This window comes from Platichthys flesus, chromosome 4 (genome assembly GCF_949316205.1).
Source record: "Platichthys flesus chromosome 4, fPlaFle2.1, whole genome shotgun sequence".
In the NCBI taxonomy this organism is placed as follows: Eukaryota; Metazoa; Chordata; class Actinopteri; order Pleuronectiformes; family Pleuronectidae; genus Platichthys; species Platichthys flesus.
Window position 1 is genome coordinate 18,540,192 of NC_084948.1, and position 18,353 is coordinate 18,558,544.

An 18,353-nucleotide genomic window follows, 5' to 3' on the forward strand; every position below is an offset into this window, starting at 1 on the left:
GATCCAATGCAACATGAAGGTCTTGCATCAATTCTGAAATATTTGAGCCAGTTTGAAAGCAGAAGGAAGCCCTGCTCATTATTAAGATGATGTTCCTAATAAAGTTTTCTTTCAATAACTGAGAAATGAGCACATGAATGATTTTTCAGGTCCTCTTTTCTCCCTGTCTGGTTTAAGAAAATCTCATGGTAGGGTAAATCAAAACTGAAGCTGTCGTAGTTGAATACATTTCTCATTTCACATTTTCTATAACGAACGAAACCAATAAAAACAGACTGTATATACTTTACTGCAGAAAACTTTGATATTTGCTTTTGTAACACTTCATCTTAAAGTCATGTTAAGCCTCTCCAACAGCTGACAAAGCGAGAACCACAATGAAGCTAATAAATAATTTTCTTATGCAGATGTTAGAGTTCCATCTATTTATCTTTAAGTTAATGCCACCCGATTTACAGTAAATACCGCTGCATGGAAAATATGTGGTGATTAGTGGGGCACTGCGTTTAGCTGGAGAAGACTGCCACCTGGCGCCAGGTCCAGGGAACATCTGGCGTAGTTTCAGTGCAAAATATTAAATAAATATTTTTTTTATTGCTCGATACTCTGCTACGGTAAGTTTCTTCATTTAATGAAAGTGTTGTTTATTAGTGATTTTCTGTGACACATGAACACAGATTTCCCACATGTTAAAACAGGCAACATATTTGACTTTTGACTGAACTCTCTGCACAGTTGTCCAGTTGAATGACCATTATTATGTTGTTTTTCTTTTCTCCCAGCGGCTTCTCTCTGTTTCTCTCCCGCGGCCTGATGATGGATGTTTGCTGGATCACAGAGGCCGCTGGCACCGTGTCATTACCCCGACACTGGCTCTCCTCGGCCCCCGGCGATCTGCATACCTTTCCGGTTTGGGCATGGCCGGGGAGGCGCTGCGAGTCACGGGCGCAGCATGGATGTGGTGGGTGTGTGCGCCTTTCTACTGTATTTAAGGCCCGGATCGCTCCGCAAAGCCAAGTCTCCGTCTGTGTTTGACCGACCCTCCACCCAGCATGGCGACTGAAGTACCTGCACCTCTGGGCTCCATCGAGAACCCGATCAAGTTTAAGGATCAGGACTTCAGGCATCTCCTGGAGGAGTGTCTGAAGTCCGGGAAGCTGTTCTCTGATCCGGTCTTCACTGCCGAGCAGGAGTCCATCGGTTTACCCGAAGACCCGGATCCAGTGAAGGCGATCAAGTGGCAGAGACCCAAGGTTTGTCCTCTTACACCACTGACATGTTGTCACCTATAGTGCCAGATGTCTTTCAGATCGTTGCCATACTAATTAACTTGTAAAATAATGTAAACTCTACAAGCGAACAAATATTTGAGTGTCCGCAACACAAAGTGTTATTTACAATAAGGTATCTGCAGGTAAAAGTTCTAGCCACTTCCAAGATTTCACAAATAGAGATTCCTTCACATTGAAGAATGCAGCTCACATTATTTTCTTGGCAGTTCAGTAGAGATTTCCTCCAGGTGTGGCTCAGGTCTGGTTAAGAAAAATATCCCTCTTGACCAAAGGGTTGACATGATTGTGAGAAAGGGTTATATCAATTGTGTTAATATAACCGTTTCATTTAAATTTGAACCACTTCATTTATTTGTGTTACCAATCATTGTATTTTCTTGAGTTGGTGCAACAATTTTCTTTTTTCAGTGTCAAACAGTCCATGGTTATATCGTATATTTTGGGCAGCCAAGAGGTCGATGATGGTGAAGTTGATGCTGAAGGAAAAATTCTCCGCAGACCCAGAACTTGCTTGTATGATTAACGTTTATTATACAGAAGTCTTCACAGGTCAGGACGGACTCTAGAAATCCGGACACATTCACACGCCAATAGTGAAGCCCGCTTTGCGGGCGTCAAACATACAATATATATAGGGGTTGCCTACGCCCATGGCAACATCCCACATCCCATGGTTGAGAGGAGCATGACTGCATGTATCTGAGCACATAACATGTAAATTAAACGATGAATTCATAAGGACATGCCTTGTGCTTAATAAACAACAACCCATGTTCAAAATTCATCCATTAACAGGTCAGAGATCATTCCCTAGGGGAATGAACTAATGAGAAATGCATAGAAGAATTATTGAGAATCTGAAGATGGGGGCCGCATGCTTAAACATGTGATTCTGGTTCATACTAAGGTTAAAAGTAGCAAAATATACTACAGTTACATATTCAAATGTCTTGTTTTGTCTGATCAATTCAATTTACACCTGTGTAGCAGAAAATCTACCACGTTTTGTATTCTTGATGCTGGAATCAGTGGATTTGTCATATTTTTGTTCAAAACAACTCTTATTATTGCAGAATAACCAGTTGTTTCAGTTCTGAGGCACAACATGCAGATGCCATGCATTCTTCCATAGAAAACCACGGCACTAAGAGACACCCACCCCAGTTTGTGTTGTTGCAGCAGTTTGTGTTCACGTCGTCTCGCTCCCTTTCTGTAGGAAATCAGTGGGAGCGCTGTGTTTGTGGAGGGCACGACTGGGACCACAGATATCTGCCAGGGCCAACTGGGTGAGGACATCATCAGACAAAACTTCAATCCACAGTACAAACATCTGCTACTCCTGCGCCCTGGCCATCTCCTCTCCCCCGAAGAAGGAGCATTGTCTCAAACTTGTATTTCACAACACCCTGGACGAGTTAAACCCAGAAACATTCCACACTAACGTAGTTCAGATTGTTCCTAGTATTTGATCCTAATAATTTGCAGAACTTTATGTCTGCAAATCACGGCTCCAGGGACCCGACTTCAAATGCACAGCGAGGGAGTAGAGAGGAGTGACACTGTGGTTCCCAAACTTAAAATCTACTGGGGGTCTTTATATCCCATCCAGCCCTGTATTTAACAGCCAGCAGATAATGTTCGAATCTCTGTTGTGAGTCTGTTTCCTATTTGTGGTTGAACTAAAATACTGTTTTCTGCCCAACATGAAACTCCTTCACTCTCTGCTTAGATTCCTGGATTATGTCATTAGTCGCATGTTAACATGATGGTGGTGCTGATCTATGGTGATGACCAACACCAACACAACAACCCCCTCCTCCTCCTCTCCTCCTCCTCCTCCTGTTCCTCCTCCTTCTCCTCCTCTTCTCGCTTACATCTTCCTCTTATTCTTGTTTTTCTTGTTCTTCGTCTCTCAAGGGTGAATTTTATGACTCTTCCAAACTGCAGGAGATTTTTTTTTCTTGATTTACGCAGTTATAACCAACAGTCACAGCAACAAAATGAACACCACGAACAGATGTTCCCTGCCAGCGTGGGCCGTGCCTCATTACGTGTGTGTGAACATGCACGTGTGTGCGTCTGAGCTAAACCCACGAGAACATCCATCACGTCACATGAAGACAAACTCTTTGATGCAGACTGAAAGACAGTTGTTTTTTTTACACGAAACATGGAACGTTTTTTATGTGCCAGTTAACGTTTTCTTTTGCTTGCCAGGCAACTGTTGGCTGCTGGCGGCGCTGTCCTGCCTCACCATGCACCCCAAGCTCTTTGTGAAGGTGGTGCCACCAAACCAAAGCCTGTCTGAACCGTATGCAGGGATCTTCCACTTTACAGTAAGTCTAGGGCCATTACAACAGGTTGTTGTAAAGGTCACATATCTCACACACCAGGCCAATAAATCTATTTTCATAATTCATCATATGCACATAATACGTTATGATTCTTATGATTCTAATAATTGACATACCAATGGTCTGTTCACTGAAAAGAAGTGTTAACCAGCTTAAAAAAAGGTTGTTGTAACGGGGGGAAGGACTTATTAATGTTATCAGGCCTTCCTGGGGGAATTAATATCATAAATCTTCAGCAATGAAAGTGTTATGAGAACCGGCTTACAAAAAAAGTTATAAAAACAAACAAATAATCAACTCTAACTTTAAATTCCATGACTGGCTGTGTAGAGAAGACTGCAAAATCAACATGGAGGGGAAACCCTAACGTGATGCCATCATGCCACAAACTTTCTGACAAAAGTGTCACAATTTTAGCGGCTTGGTTGAAGACTAGAATTTCCAAATGCTTGTGTATGCACTTTATTTATAATGTCGATAATGAGAGAGTCAAGGGTGCTCAGGGTTTTAGCGTTTAGTTCGATGCAGGTCCCTATTTGCCCGGGGCCCCCAAAAGCCCTTTGAAATGCTCCCGAGGAAGAGCAGATGATTAGATATACGACACAGAACATCTGCTCATCAAACCCTTCTCCGCTGAGACTGGCAGCTTTATGGCTGCTGACCAATAAAACCACGACATGCAAGAACTTCCTCATGTTTAGTTTCAGGTCTCATCTCTTATCCAAACTTTGTCTGGACACAATACTCCTTTATGAAAGAAAAACACTGCTGACATTGAGGTTTTAGTCATTTCCTGCAGCAGTGTTGTAGAACTGGTTGGCCTCGGTGCAGGTATGCACTCTATTCAAGTGTCAGCTGAAGAAGTATTAATATTAATTCATATTTAATCAAGCAACCACAAACAATCAACATAGGACTCTTTAGTTTTCGTTATTTGATATTCATTTGCAGAGATGTATTTTTTCACGCTGGGCTACAAAACATCTTTATGAATAACAGAATTTCCGCCAAGGACAAACAATCCTACATATCTCTTTAAGTCTTACAAAATAAAAAGGGGAAGTAGGACAAAGGAAGAACTCTACTGCTGCTAATAGAATCGGCTGCAGATGTTTATGCGGATGTTTGAAATATGTTGCGGTCACATATGATTGGGCCTTTTTTAGAACATGATATAATAGATAACTTCTGTTTCTGCCTGAACTACGGTGAGACATATCATATTATTGGATTTATCAATCCCGTGAAAAGGAGTCGACTCATCAGGTTCCTCTCACGGTTTCTCTTCGTGGTTATTCAGCCTCAGAGGTGTCGACCTCCAGAGGCTGTTAGAGAGAATGTGACATGACCTAACAAGCTGGTCGGAAGGACTGGAAAACTCATTTTGCTCTGTCAGGCTGATGGGAGATCAGTCCAGACATGCAGGTACTGACTCCCCCAGGGACACACACACACACACACTACACACACACACACACACACACACACACACACACACACACACACACACACACACAAAGCTGTGACAGGCCAGTGCAGGCCTGCTCTTGGTCCTTGTTTTTTACACATGATTACACCCGCAGTTATGACCAGTAAAGAGCCGTTGGGCTGGTTTCATACATCTACCGAACTAGACAGCTGACACCATCCTTTGTTTCCATTCTATTAACATTTAAATTGTTTTTTAATGTTTTTAGTTTATTCATATTTATATGCCATGTTACAATATCATACAAATACATACTACAAGGCAAGTTTGCTGGATCTGTGTATCACTTTTCAACAAGGATGTCACTCAGTAGAGCTCATACCACTGGTAAGGCCCAACAGTCGCCTTCAATCAAGCTGCACCCAAATTCACACACTCATACAAAGTTGATCCCTTAATAAAGTAGAGAATTTAATTTAGCATTCAGATAATCCTGTGGCGTTCAAAACAACTCACATCCCTGCACCTCCGCTGCTGAGACACATTTGTATCACTCGGCTCAGAACAGATGAACAGAGCCTCAGGGTGGAGCTCTGGCATTACACAATCTGCCTTTTCTCTGAGCGACAATCCTCCTGATACTATGGTCACATGTTGACCATAGTATCAGGGGGAATGCTGCACCTACATTTAAGTACCAGTTGAAACCAGAGAGTATTTCATTTGCATCTGATTCATTCAATCAATGTTGAGTTGTCTTGAATCTCATATTCACTTTGTGTTTGACCAGGTAGGTAGGTGGATGGATGGATGGATGGATGGATGGATAGATGGATGGATGGATGGATGGATAGATAGATAGATAGACAGATAGATAGATAGACATATAGATAGTTGGATAGATAGATAGATAGATAGAAGTAGTGGATTAATATGTAAGTGGATTCATTCGTCTCTGTCTCTGTCTCTGTCTCTGTCTCTGTCTCTGTCTCTGTCTCTGTCTGTCTCTCTCTCTCTCTCTCTCTCTCTCTCTCTCTGTCTCTGTCTCTGTCTCTGTCTCTGTCTCTGTCTCTCTCTGTCTATGTCTCTCTCTCTCTCTCTCTCTCTGTCTCTCTCTCCCTCTCTCTCTCTCTCTCTCTCTCTCTGTCTCTCTCTCTGTAGTTCTGGCAGTATGGTGAGTGGGTGGAGGTGGTGGTGGATGACAGGCTGCCAGTTCGTGAAGGCCGTCTGCTCTTCAGCTACTCTCACACCCGCAACGAGTTCTGGAGTGCCCTGGTGGAGAAGGCCTACGCCAAGTCAGTTGCCACTACTAACATATGTTCCTCGGCTGTAAAGTCTGAGACCACCCACTGTGTTTCTCTGTGTGTGTGTGTGCGTGAGTGTGTGTGTTTGTGTGTTGCTACAGTGACAAAGTCACCCGCCCGAGATAACGTTCTCACCTCTCCTATGCAGGTTAATGGGATCCTATGGGAGCCTGAAGGGGGGCAACATCTCTGAGGGAATGGAGGATTTCACAGGAGGGATCGCGTACACGGTGGACATCTCGTCTCGCACCCCGCGTGTCCTCTGGAGGTCTCTGACAGCGGCCCTGTCCAGAGGCAGCCTGCTCAGCTGTTTCATTCAGGTACAAACACATCACAAAGAGTTCCCACTGAGCGGGTGGACCGTCTTTAGAGCTTCTGTCTCTGTCTTCACAGGCCTACAGCTACCAGGACATAGGTAAGGTGACAGACGACGGGCTGATAAAGGGCCACGCCTATGCCATCACTGACTCCGACAAGGTCAGTATCACTCAACTCTGACTCGCCGGATATAGACTGCCGGTACAAACCTGCCAGTGGGCCCCACAAAGATGCTCATTAATTGATGCACTACCCTTTGTCCAAATTAAAAAAACAACACAACAGAAAACTAAGTAGCATGACGTACAGAACAAATTTGTGCCTTAATCTGTCAATGGTTTTTATCCACCAGCTTAATATCTGATACCAAACCAGTACGAGAGGGAGTAGAGTGGAGGGGTAAATTAATAATTAATTTACCCCTCCAATAACTGTTTTATTAAGCAAAGAGAAACACATTTTATTAACCTTTAAATTGGCAAAGAGGTCGACAACATGGTAGTGAAAACAAAATCATGACCAACAGTTTTTTCTCGTCTCATTTCACTCCTTCCATATTTAATCTAATTTAATTTAATCATGTTTTGTGTCATTTAAACAACTAAATATGATTTAATATAAATTTACAGAAAAGTATTTCAACTTCATGTCACTTTATGTTGGCTCATCTCATCCCTGTCTAATGTAATTTAATTAAATAATATTGTTTATCATCTAATGTGATTTAATTTAATTCCATTGCATCTTCACATTCTCACCTAATTCCATCCCAAAAAATCTGACTGACAAGAACATCCTTTTTCATTTCAGCATTTTATCTCATATCTTTGAAATTCATGAGAATAAAAAAAACTACATACTGAAGAAGTTATGTAATTTAAACTAATTTCACCTCCATGTCATCTTATTTAGTCCAATTAAATGTAATGGAAATGTAGTCTCGTCTCACCTCCTCACATTTTACCTGATAGAATCTCATCTCATCTTGTTTAGTCTCGTTTTGTCTCATGTGCTCTCGTCTAATCTCGTCTCACTCACTCAGACTCTTTCTAACACATGCACTTTACTTGACTGCCTCCTGGCCTTTCAGGTGAAAAATGCCTCAGATGAGGTTTTGTTGCTGAGGCTGAGGAACCCCTGGGGATTTGTGGAGTATCGTGGACCCTGGAGCGACAAGTGAGGAAGCTTCCTGTTTGCTCACTCACACACTCACAGATAACAGAGGCTCCACAGATGCTGAGTTTCTCTCTGTGACCTCAGGGCTAAAGAGTGGGACGCTGTGGACAAAGCAGAGAAGCAGCGTATCGATCTGAAAAAGAGAGAAGATGGAGAGTTCTGGTAAGTGTCAGAAAGTAAAACACACCGGTTTCCAGCACCATACAAACTCTCACTAACAGGAACCCTCATTATTACTGTCACCCTGTCATCAGGATCAGTGCTGAGGACTTCTGCCGCCTCTTCAACATCGTGGAGCTCTGCAGCTTGAATCCTGACTCTCTTGACATGGCAAACGCACCTGCCTCTCCATCCACGCCTGCATCCCAGGCTTCCTGGACCATCAGCGAACATGAAGGATTCTGGGTACCGGGGAGCTCTGCTGGCGGCAGCCGCAGATACCCCCGTATGTTTAAAGCTTCAAATATAAACAACTGTTCATTCAAGCTGTACCTGGATCATCCCTGTGATCAAACCCCTGCTGTGTTATTTCCCTCTCAGAGACATTTTGGAAGAATCCTCAGTTCCAGTTGATTCTCAGTGAGCAGGACCAGCCCGAGGAGGAAGAAGAGGAAGATGACGAGGAGGATGAAGATGACGAGGTGGAGGTGACCCCGGAGGAGAAGAAACGAGTGGAGAAACAGAAGCAGAAAGCCAAACAGTGCACGGTGCTGGTGGAGCTGCTGCAGAAGAATCGCAGGCAGAGGGATAAAGTCAACTTCCTCTACGTAGCTTTCCACATCTACAAGGTCAGATACTATCAACTCATTCAGCACGATGGAGCTCAGCCATTTTATTATATTGATAAACTCATATGTTTCTCTGTATTTCATTTGCAGGTTCCTGATGAGGTGAGTAAACATGTTCAAAGCATCCAAAATATAGATTTTGAGTCTGAGACATATTCCCAACACACATTGTGAGTGCTACCAGCTGCACCACAAAGCTTTGTGTTGCAGATTGTTGTTGTATCCCAAAAATGCAAAATGCCTTTATATTCTTAGTAACTTAATAGAGGAGGAACATCATATGAGACTTTATATTACAAACCCTGGTTAGCAGTTTAATTATTTTGTGTTAATAAAGTAATATTGAAATACAGACTGGTTAAGGTAAACTGGAAGAAAACATCGAACAAATAGATTCAAATTATTTGTTTTTGTAAATAATGGTTTTCTACAAGACACACATCAGAAACAAAACCAAACTAATGTCTGGTAAATATTGTGTTAACATTCTTACTTTATATTTAATTACACTGTAACTCTTACTCGTTAATGTATAAAGAAAGAGAGAACAGACACGGTATACATCACAGCCCACGTACATTATCATTACTGTGTTATTTCAATCTCATGTTGCAGTTTCACTCATTGAAAAACATAATTACTTTGTGTAGGAGAAGATACACTATAAAAGAGAGGCAGTTAATTACAGCCATACTAGAAGGACTTATTATTTCTGTGTGTATCATAATAAATAAATGGTTCTATAGTTTTGAATATTTGTTCGTACCTGACACATTCATCAAACAACAAAAACCTATTTGTGTTGATTTCACAGTGGGTGTAAGGTGTGTGAGTGCTGTGACATGATATGTGACTGTTTACTCTCTACTTACAAAATACATTTTTTTGCTGGTCAAATTTTTTTCTTCCGCTGCACCTACATTTAAGTACCAGTTGCAACCAGTGAGAATTTCATTTGCATCTGGTTCATACGATCAAACTTGTGTTACTGAACTTTCCATTGACCCGTACAGCTCCAGGATGTGTGTCTGGGCCGGGACTTCTTCTTGAAAAATCGCCCTGTGGGTCGTTCTGGGAAATATCAGGCTCAGAGGTAGAGATGACTGATTATTAGTTTATAGTTCGAACTTTGTCATATTTTAATGATTGATTTTTACGTAAACCTGTTGTCGTGTAATGAGAGAATTTAAATACAATCAAATAAAACTGTATTATCTGAACCCCCACCAAAATATGACAATATGCAAACCGGTATCACAACAGAGACAAATCCTAACCATACTGTACAGAAGACATTATTGTACATGGTCCTGATGGTGGCAGCTGTTAAACACTGAATCATATATTGTCCATATATCCACACATATTGGACCCAATGTTTTCAGTTGATAATTGAAGATTATTCAATATATCTCATTAACTCTGTCCCACAGGGGTGTGTGGAGGAAGCTGCATCTGGACCCGGGTAACTACATCGTCGTGGGATCCACCTATCGACCCAACAAGCCCGGAGATTTCTTTGTCCGCATTTTCTCCAAGACTGGAAACACTCTGGGGTGAGATCCAGGAAATTTATCATTGAGATCCTAAAACAATTGAATTTGTGACAAGTTATAATATGCATGAACTCAAGCATTAGGCTTAGGTGGAGTATTTCCAATTTATGGGATTTGTAAAAGATTTAATCCTAATGTATCAATATAAAAAATTATTCATAGCTTTTTATTTATTTGTCATTCAAACTGTAGAAAGGTCAATTTAAAAGATCATCGCTAACGATCTGATGTGGTGTTTTTACTGCAGGACTCAGGAGTTCACCTGCTCCTCTGGCTTCCTCCCGGTGAGTTCAGCTTTGGTCTGTACATAAAAACACCTGAAAACCATAGACGACCAAAACACATGTAGTTTGTTTACGCTTTGTTTGTGCTGATCAGGTTATGGCGACTCCAGTGACTCCTCAGGATCACAGCAGAGTTAAGAAGACTTTTGATGAGGAGGCCGGACCTGTAAGAATTCTTCATCCTCTGCATCGTCTGCTTATCAAATAAAAGTGGAAGTTTGATGCGTTTGTTTAAGCAATCAAATGGGATTTTTCTGTCTGTCTTTCCCCACAGGATGACAGACTGAACGCAAAGATGTTCATGAAAATGTTGAACTCAGGTGAGAATAACTTGTTTTTTGCTGCGATACTTGTAGTGGCCACTAGATGGTATCAAAGTAGTGGTGTGTTAGTGTGGAAGTGGTCCAGCTTCTCAGAGGTCAGCAGTCTAGACAGAGGCTCACAGCTGCAGTCTGGAGTGAGCGGAGTTTGGTTAAGTAATGAAAGTGACTACACTTGTCCTCACCTTCAACTTCCTTTAGCCCAATGTTCTCTCTCTCCTCATCAATCTCCTCGCAGCTCTCGACAGAGATTACCATCTACCCCTGGAGACGTGCAGACAGCTCATCTTTGGAGAGGACGTATCCTTCTGGCTCACACTCCAGACTCCCTGTACTTCCTTACAACCCAGGCTCAGATTTGACTGTTCAATATATATTGAGTTTGGAGTTTTAACGAGTTTTTGATACGTTACGTTCACGTTACAGCTCTTGCTGCTAAAAATGTGAAAACCTTGACCAGCCAGATTCACACCTTTGACCTAGTTCAGTCCCAGGGTTGAGTCGTCATGTTGCCAAACTGTTTACTGTTAAAATTCTTCTGTCTGTCCTCTGTCCTGTTGAGATGTCCCTAACTCTGAGTGCAGACTAAAGGAAGCTCCCGTCTCAGCCGCGAACAAGCAGAGACCCTGCTGTCCAGTGTGCACAAACTGCAGGTACAGCACACTGTGTGTTTATGTGTGTGTGTTTGTGCGTGCGTGCATGCGCGCATGTCTGTCGTTAGTTATAAGGGCCAATTCTGGTTCAATACCATGACTGTGAGGACATTGTGACATTGTGAGGACATTTTGGCTGGTCCTCGCTAATTAGGGTTAGAATAAGGGTTAGGTTTAGGGTTAGTTAGGCATGTAGTTGTGATGGTTAAGGTTAGGGTAAGGGGCTATGGAATGCATGATGTCAATGAGTCTCCCTGGTTGTGTGTGTGTGTGTCATTATTACTTATTCTAATCCCGCTCTCTCTTTCAGTCCATCTTTTTCCAGTTTGATGTGGACTCTTCTGGGACAATGAGCCCCTTTGAGCTCACCTCAGCTCTGGAAGCTGTCGGTATGGACACATGGGCACACACTCACACACATACACACACACACACACACACACTCACGCACACTCTTCACACCTTTGTTCACATCTGTTTTTCCAGGAATGCAGTGTGATGGAAAGGTTATTCAGCTGCTGTCTGAGCGCTTTGCGTCCGGAGAGCTTCACATGCCCTTCCACAGTTTTGTGTCATGTTTCACCAGACTACGCAAGCTCTTTGGTAACACACACACACAAACACACGCACAAATCTTTTTATATATCTCTTGATACAATTATGATTACTGAGTCTTTGTGAAGACACTGGATGCAGTCATTTCCTTCCTCTTCCCCTCAGCTCTGTATGATTCACAGACCAGTGAGGAGGTGAAAAACAAAGGAATCAATGCTGTGAGTATCTGGTGACATATGATCTATAATGTTCACAGTGACTTTGACCTGAACCAGTTTTTGACTTCACGCTCCCTGTCCATCTGCCGTCCCTCTATAGTGGCTCCTGCAGTTTGTGATGCTGTGAAGATGCTTCATGAAGACGTCTTCACACAGTCAATGAAGGCTGTTGTTTCCAAAACAGACACAAATTACACAAGACTGCAAAACTGTTCTTTGATAAGTTCCTTATTAGAACCATGGCTATGACGGTTTATGCTTTGCTGTTCCTTTTATTTTTCTAGCTTCATCTTTCAACCATTCTCATACATCTGGTTATAGTCTTGATTTAAAATGTAGAGTTCTTGCTGGATGACGGGCATCAGGAGCCAGGCTCAGGGGCCCATGGGCCAGAGCCTCTGTTTGAAGCGTAGACTGTATATAAAGATGGACGACATGACGGCTACAGCACTTAACAGTCCAGCAACCCACGGTCTCATAATCCATCTATGCAGAGTATGTAGCCTCATCATTTAAAATATGTATTCTATTGTAATACTATTATATAAGTACTCATTATTGAAATATTGAAATAAACTTTCAAAATAGTAAGTCGAATAATAGTGATACGTTATTACATAAGTTTACAGCTGTCTTAACTCTCTTTGCCATCTTTCAAAAGCATTGATGATCAAATAACAGAAAGTGCTTTGACATTGCTTTGAACACCTGAATATAATCCACACCATTAAACCAACTCCTAAAGCAGTCATCATATTCTCAAGTTTCTCTTTTTTGGTAAAAGAAAGTTTGTAATGCTTCAGCTGAGAATAGAAAATGTGTTTCTAAAACTTCTAATAAAATGACACATAACTGCAATTATACAACTGAAGAAAAATAATTTCTGCCCCAACAGTTTACTCATCGGTACACGCATGATCAGACCCTGGGTAATAACTGAGCGAACGCTAGCACTCATTGACACACACACACACACACTCAGTGAGTAGCTGCTGCCTGCCCCACTGAGGGTGTGAGGGTGATGTCTCAGCAGCGTTACACGCACCATCTCTATTCTTATCGCACTGACGCCACGTACAGCGTCAACACACAATCGCCCCCTCCTCCACTACGTTCCCTCACTCCCTCCATCCATCCCTCATTCTTTCTACCCCCTCCTGTTCTCTCTAGTAACTGAGTCTCACAATCCTCAACCTCATTCTCCCTGTGACACACCGGTTGACACACACACACACACACACACACACACACACACACACACACACAAATGTCCTTTCTACATGTTTCTATTAATACGACTTTGCTCACAAACTACTTCCTGTTCATCGTTAGGTGAGTACACACAGGTTGCCCTCGGCAACCGTCCATCTACATTGAGATGGAGAGAGGAGAGCGAGACAGGAAGGACCACAGAGAGTGATGCTCATGGCTCCTCTCAGTGTGGGGACCTGTGGACTACCACTGTACAGGGAGGTTTCATTCTTTTCACCAGTATCCCAAAAACCAACCAGTACTCCCTAAGATACCTCTTTCAACTATACCAAAGATTCCAAGGTGCAAACGTCTAAAAGGTAAATATTTTCAAAGTAGCAGCATTACTCTAGAATCTAGAGTAATGCTGCTCTAGAGTCTAGATACAAGAACCTCTTGAAGACTCATCTCTCCTGAGGACCCCATCTCTGCCGTACCTGTGAGAGCCTAACAGGCCTCCTACTGTGTACTTATTCACTTGATCTCCTACACTTTGTTTTATTAAACAAATTTAACACCTAGTTCTTACCTGAAGGTCTCATACTATAGTGAAGCTTTGGATTAGTCCCTCGGTTGTTAAGTGCTTATTATTGGTAAGCAGTACAGTTTTGCAATGATAGAGAAGTGGGGAAGGGGTTAGCTCTTATTGGATGGTGACAGAGTAACAGTAAACATGGGGATAGAGGAGATGACTGACATGCATTAAATGGTTCACCAGCCTGGAGTCGAACCAGCAACCTGCATCTTGAGAGCATATATAAATGAAAATGCAACAGAGAGAATAATAAGCTCAGTATAAACAGCCTTATCTGTAGCAGGATTTACTGTAACTGTGTCCTCTTCCTCAAACTGACTCTTTATTTCCTCTTCTCTCTCTCTGTTTATTCTTTTCTTTAACAGCAGCTGTGCTCATCTTTCCACCTGCTCCCCTCCCTCCTCTGACAGGCTTGGCGTCTGTTCTTGGAGATGCTGGTATTTTTGTGCCACAGCGGCGGGGGCTGGTCCAGGAATAGAGCCGAGTTGTAGTGTGCACTGTGGAGGTGGGACCTGGGGAGGGCTGCGATGATTTGAAGAACGCCGAGATTTTTGAGCCATTGTATAGACAGGAGGGAGACATGGGAGGATTGCGTACGTTGGCTCCCTGGCAGTAAATTTAGCCCCCTCACACATTCATTTCATGAGCAGCACTATCTCTGCCGTCAGAGCTGGGATATTTAAAGAGTGTGTGTTGGCAAGGGATGCAGGGTGTATTTATCGTGCATGTTTATTTACAAGTCGTGAGGAAGGAGGGCTGATCATTTGAGAGCCATGGGCGGCGTCTGCATCCACAGCCCAGCACCTCTTCCCTCTGCTCTCTGCCCCTAATAATGTTGCTGCTATTTTCTTTTCTTGGCGGCAGATTGTTACAGAAATAATGCAGTAATGCAACGCCTCACTGAAACTTCAACTTTCACTTCTTTTCCAACTTTATGGCATGAATACACTTGAGATGATTGAACAGCAACTAAAGACATTTCCAGTTTCTGTTTTACCGCTTTGTGAAAAAACTATACACTGTTTTGTTCAGGATGGAACAGTATGTGGGGGGACGCTTTTCTTCATAACCCTATTAAGAATCATTCCCTGAATTTGCTTTACAAAGCTTTATATTTAGTTTCAAATCAGAACCTCACTGTTTTGATTGTCTCTCTCCTTCTGGACATCGTGGAGCATTCAGTTACAAAAGGGACAAAAGTTTCCTTCAGTTGGTAGAGACCAAAAACTCAAATAGATCACTCATAGATATTAGTTCTTTTTTTCGGCAATATTAAAGAAGGTGAAGCCATGATGTTGCTGCCAAACATTTAAATCTCTTCTTTTCTCTCACTATAAGTGGCCATTTCCGTGATTCGCTGCCAACCTCCTCCTTCCCAGTCCCCTCCGGTCTCCATATTCAGAGTCCACTCATCTCATTCAGATCCTCAAGATTCTCCAGATCCCACCAACCACAACCAGTGTGTAGACCCCAAGGGCTTTCCTATAATACACCCAACACTATTAAAACCTTGATGGCATCACAAGGGCTCTAAGAGTTTTGGTCTGCTTGGCAATACATTTGGTTCAATTTTCAATTGAAGTCAACCCTTATTGAAGTAAATGTACATTACACTTGTAGTAAACTGTCTGTGAGAGTTTGAAGTTGAAGTTTTACAAGTGAAACATATCTCAGCAGCAGTTGGAACAGTTTTTAAATCATTTATCCCTGTCTAAGTTCTAATTTTATATTAGATACATAACTATAATAAAAATAAAAAAGGGATGTAAAGCCTTGATATTGAGGTGGTGGATAGACACCGAAGGAGGGACAGAAATCAGTGTGAGAGAGAAGGGGAGAGACATGTGGGAGTCGAACCAGGGACCAGCTGCTGAAAGTGTATGCGCCCGTGATTTCTCTCTGGCGTGTATGAATGACATGTAGCATGCGCGGTAGAGGAGGACGGAGGCAGCGGGTGTTAATCAATCTGTCGGAGGGAAGGTGATTTCAAAGATTGCCAACAACTGATTCAGATGATGAGAAGCGGATGCACACAAGTGTCAGAGAGAGGGAGGATGCAGGGAGAGGAAATTAGTTGAGTGGCACAAAAGCTAAAAGAAAAGGGTGAGGAGTGAAGGAGCAGTGTGTGGGCACAGATGACCAGAGAGGTGACGGGGAGTCTGGACACATGCAGACACAAACACACATAGTCTTCTCTTCTAACCCCCATATTTTTCTCTCTTCATTGGATCTCACCCTCTCCCCTTCCCTCGTCCTCACCCACTCACTCCCTTTGTTCCTATCCCTCTTACCGGTCCCTGAAAAACTAGAAGATTCCTTATGTAAGGAGGAGAGAAGAAGTGTGTGGTGTGTGTGTGTGTGTGTGGGGGGGGGGGACTTCTTATCTACTTCATCATCATCTAGGTGGAAGGAGCATTTTTAAATCTACTTAGATGACGGTTGACACAACACAACCCAGCCTTGAAGTGCAGTTCATTTGTACCGTACAGGATGTGTGTATTAGTATCATATTTCATACCGGTTGTGCTCCAGAGAGTAAGAATACAAGGGAAACAGCTACTGTGGTGTTTAAATATTGACGTTTCAGCTCTGATGGTTCTTTCAGGTTTTTACAGGTTGAACAATGTGGCCTGAAGCTCTTTTACTCGTGAGACTATGCAAAGACATAAAGTGGAAAGTCACTTTTATCTTTAAGTTACTGTTTCGGGAGTTAAGCCTTGGAACAAAACTGTCCCATGTACGCAGACTCTATTCTTTGAACTTTTCTCCAGTAGACTGCACATTTCTGGTTTTCTCTTATTTCTTGAGTATTTTCAGAGGAAACTTTATACTTCGGTTTAACCACATTTCCAGCGGAAATATTGCATTTTCTACTTGGCTGCATTAGAGAGACGAATTTACTTTACTGATTCAAATATTCGTATATTATTTATTACAATTCCACTTTTGTTAGGCGAATAACGTAGGAGCTGGTGTTATATGTAACAGGACCACTATTTCTCAATGCGTCATCGAATGAAGCTGTTCGATTAAAATTTGCATGTAAGACTACAATCTGCTTTTGTCCATAATAAGCATGTGTGTGTGCGTGCACGTGTGTGTGTGTGTGTGTGTGTGTGTGTGTATTGGTGTATGAGACATACATTGTTAAGAGCTTTGAGAGGCCCACGGAGAAGAAAAGTGCTACAGTATATAAAAAGCAGTCCATTTACCGTGTGACATTTCACATAGTACAATTCAGAAAAGCTCAAGTGCGGGTGATAAAAAAATGAACAATGGATATGTTCCATTAGGCTGCCTCAGTTTCAGGGTCTTAGAGTTGGCTCACTGTGATGATAATTGAATGTACTGTTGTAGCAGTAATAGGTTTAGACCTATAAAGTGTTCTAATAAAGTCTAATAGGACCACTCTGTAACCCCCCCATGAAGGTTATGATTGATGGATTTGATTCATTGCTGTCTTTCATTGATATAAATGTGATAAAATAATAGAAACACCATAAGAGTCAATGAAAAACTCATATGTCAAAGCCTCAACACTGTGTCTTACTAAATATACAGAGTTACTTTCAACCTCTGATCTCATCCTCTTTCTCTCTGCCTCCCGCTCATGTCCTCTTTCTGGCACTTCCCCTCCCTGACTGGCAGCGAGCCTGTTGAAAGTAGACTAGGATTGACGCGCTGCTTGTGTCTGAGTCACAGAGAGCTATGCAACACTAAAGCCCACTGATTGCATTTAACTTTAGGCATCCGACTCCCATGCAGTGCAAGATACAGCGGGGCCATCTACTCGGCTTTTTGCAGCACAGTGCTGACGTTCATGGTTGCACTTACGACAGGGAAGAGAGTGCCAATTGTTCTGATGCTGTGGATAATTGGAAAGATGATTTAGTGATGATCTCACGAATGCTAAAGTGAGAATATCCTACTTTTGGTTGCACACATGTGGGTTTAGGATGAGACGGAACAAACAGAATAATACCTAAACTATAATTACCATCCTGCGGTTGCATGCCTCTGCCAACCAGTGCAGTTTCAGTCGACATCATTTTTTCCCATATGAGGTAACTCTTACCATTTACCTAAGTTTGAGGAAATTCTCTACAGGCAAGTTGAGATGTTATGTTCAAGATGACAGAAACATTCTTTTTATTTCCACCATGACCTTGGCCTGTGACCACCTAAATCTAAAATCCGGGAGTCCAAGTGAACGCTTGTGCCAAATTTGAGGGAATTCTCTCAAGGTTTTTTTTAAGTATTTTCACAGGAATGGGATGACCAGATGGACAAACCCACAACATAAGGCCTCTGGCCACAAGC

General features: G+C 42.3%; 1 protein-coding gene across 1 annotated transcript; it reads left to right on the forward strand.

Annotated features, from left to right (window-relative positions):
- Positions 1–979: 979 nt before the first annotated feature.
- On the forward strand, positions 980–13,088 carry capn12 (calpain 12). Its single transcript, XM_062385160.1, has 22 exons — positions 980–1,253; positions 2,509–2,578; positions 3,510–3,628; positions 6,237–6,370; positions 6,528–6,699; positions 6,773–6,856; positions 7,788–7,873; positions 7,958–8,035; positions 8,128–8,318; positions 8,414–8,661; positions 8,752–8,763; positions 9,675–9,754; positions 10,095–10,217; positions 10,465–10,501; positions 10,596–10,667; positions 10,776–10,821; positions 11,060–11,121; positions 11,406–11,474; positions 11,785–11,863; positions 11,961–12,077; positions 12,195–12,247; positions 12,348–13,088. Exons 1-22 carry the CDS (start codon positions 1,053–1,055, stop codon positions 12,372–12,374), a joined length of 2,160 nt encoding a protein of 719 aa, XP_062241144.1. The 5' UTR covers positions 980–1,052; the 3' UTR covers positions 12,375–13,088.
- The last annotated feature ends 5,265 nt before the right edge of the window (positions 13,089–18,353 follow it).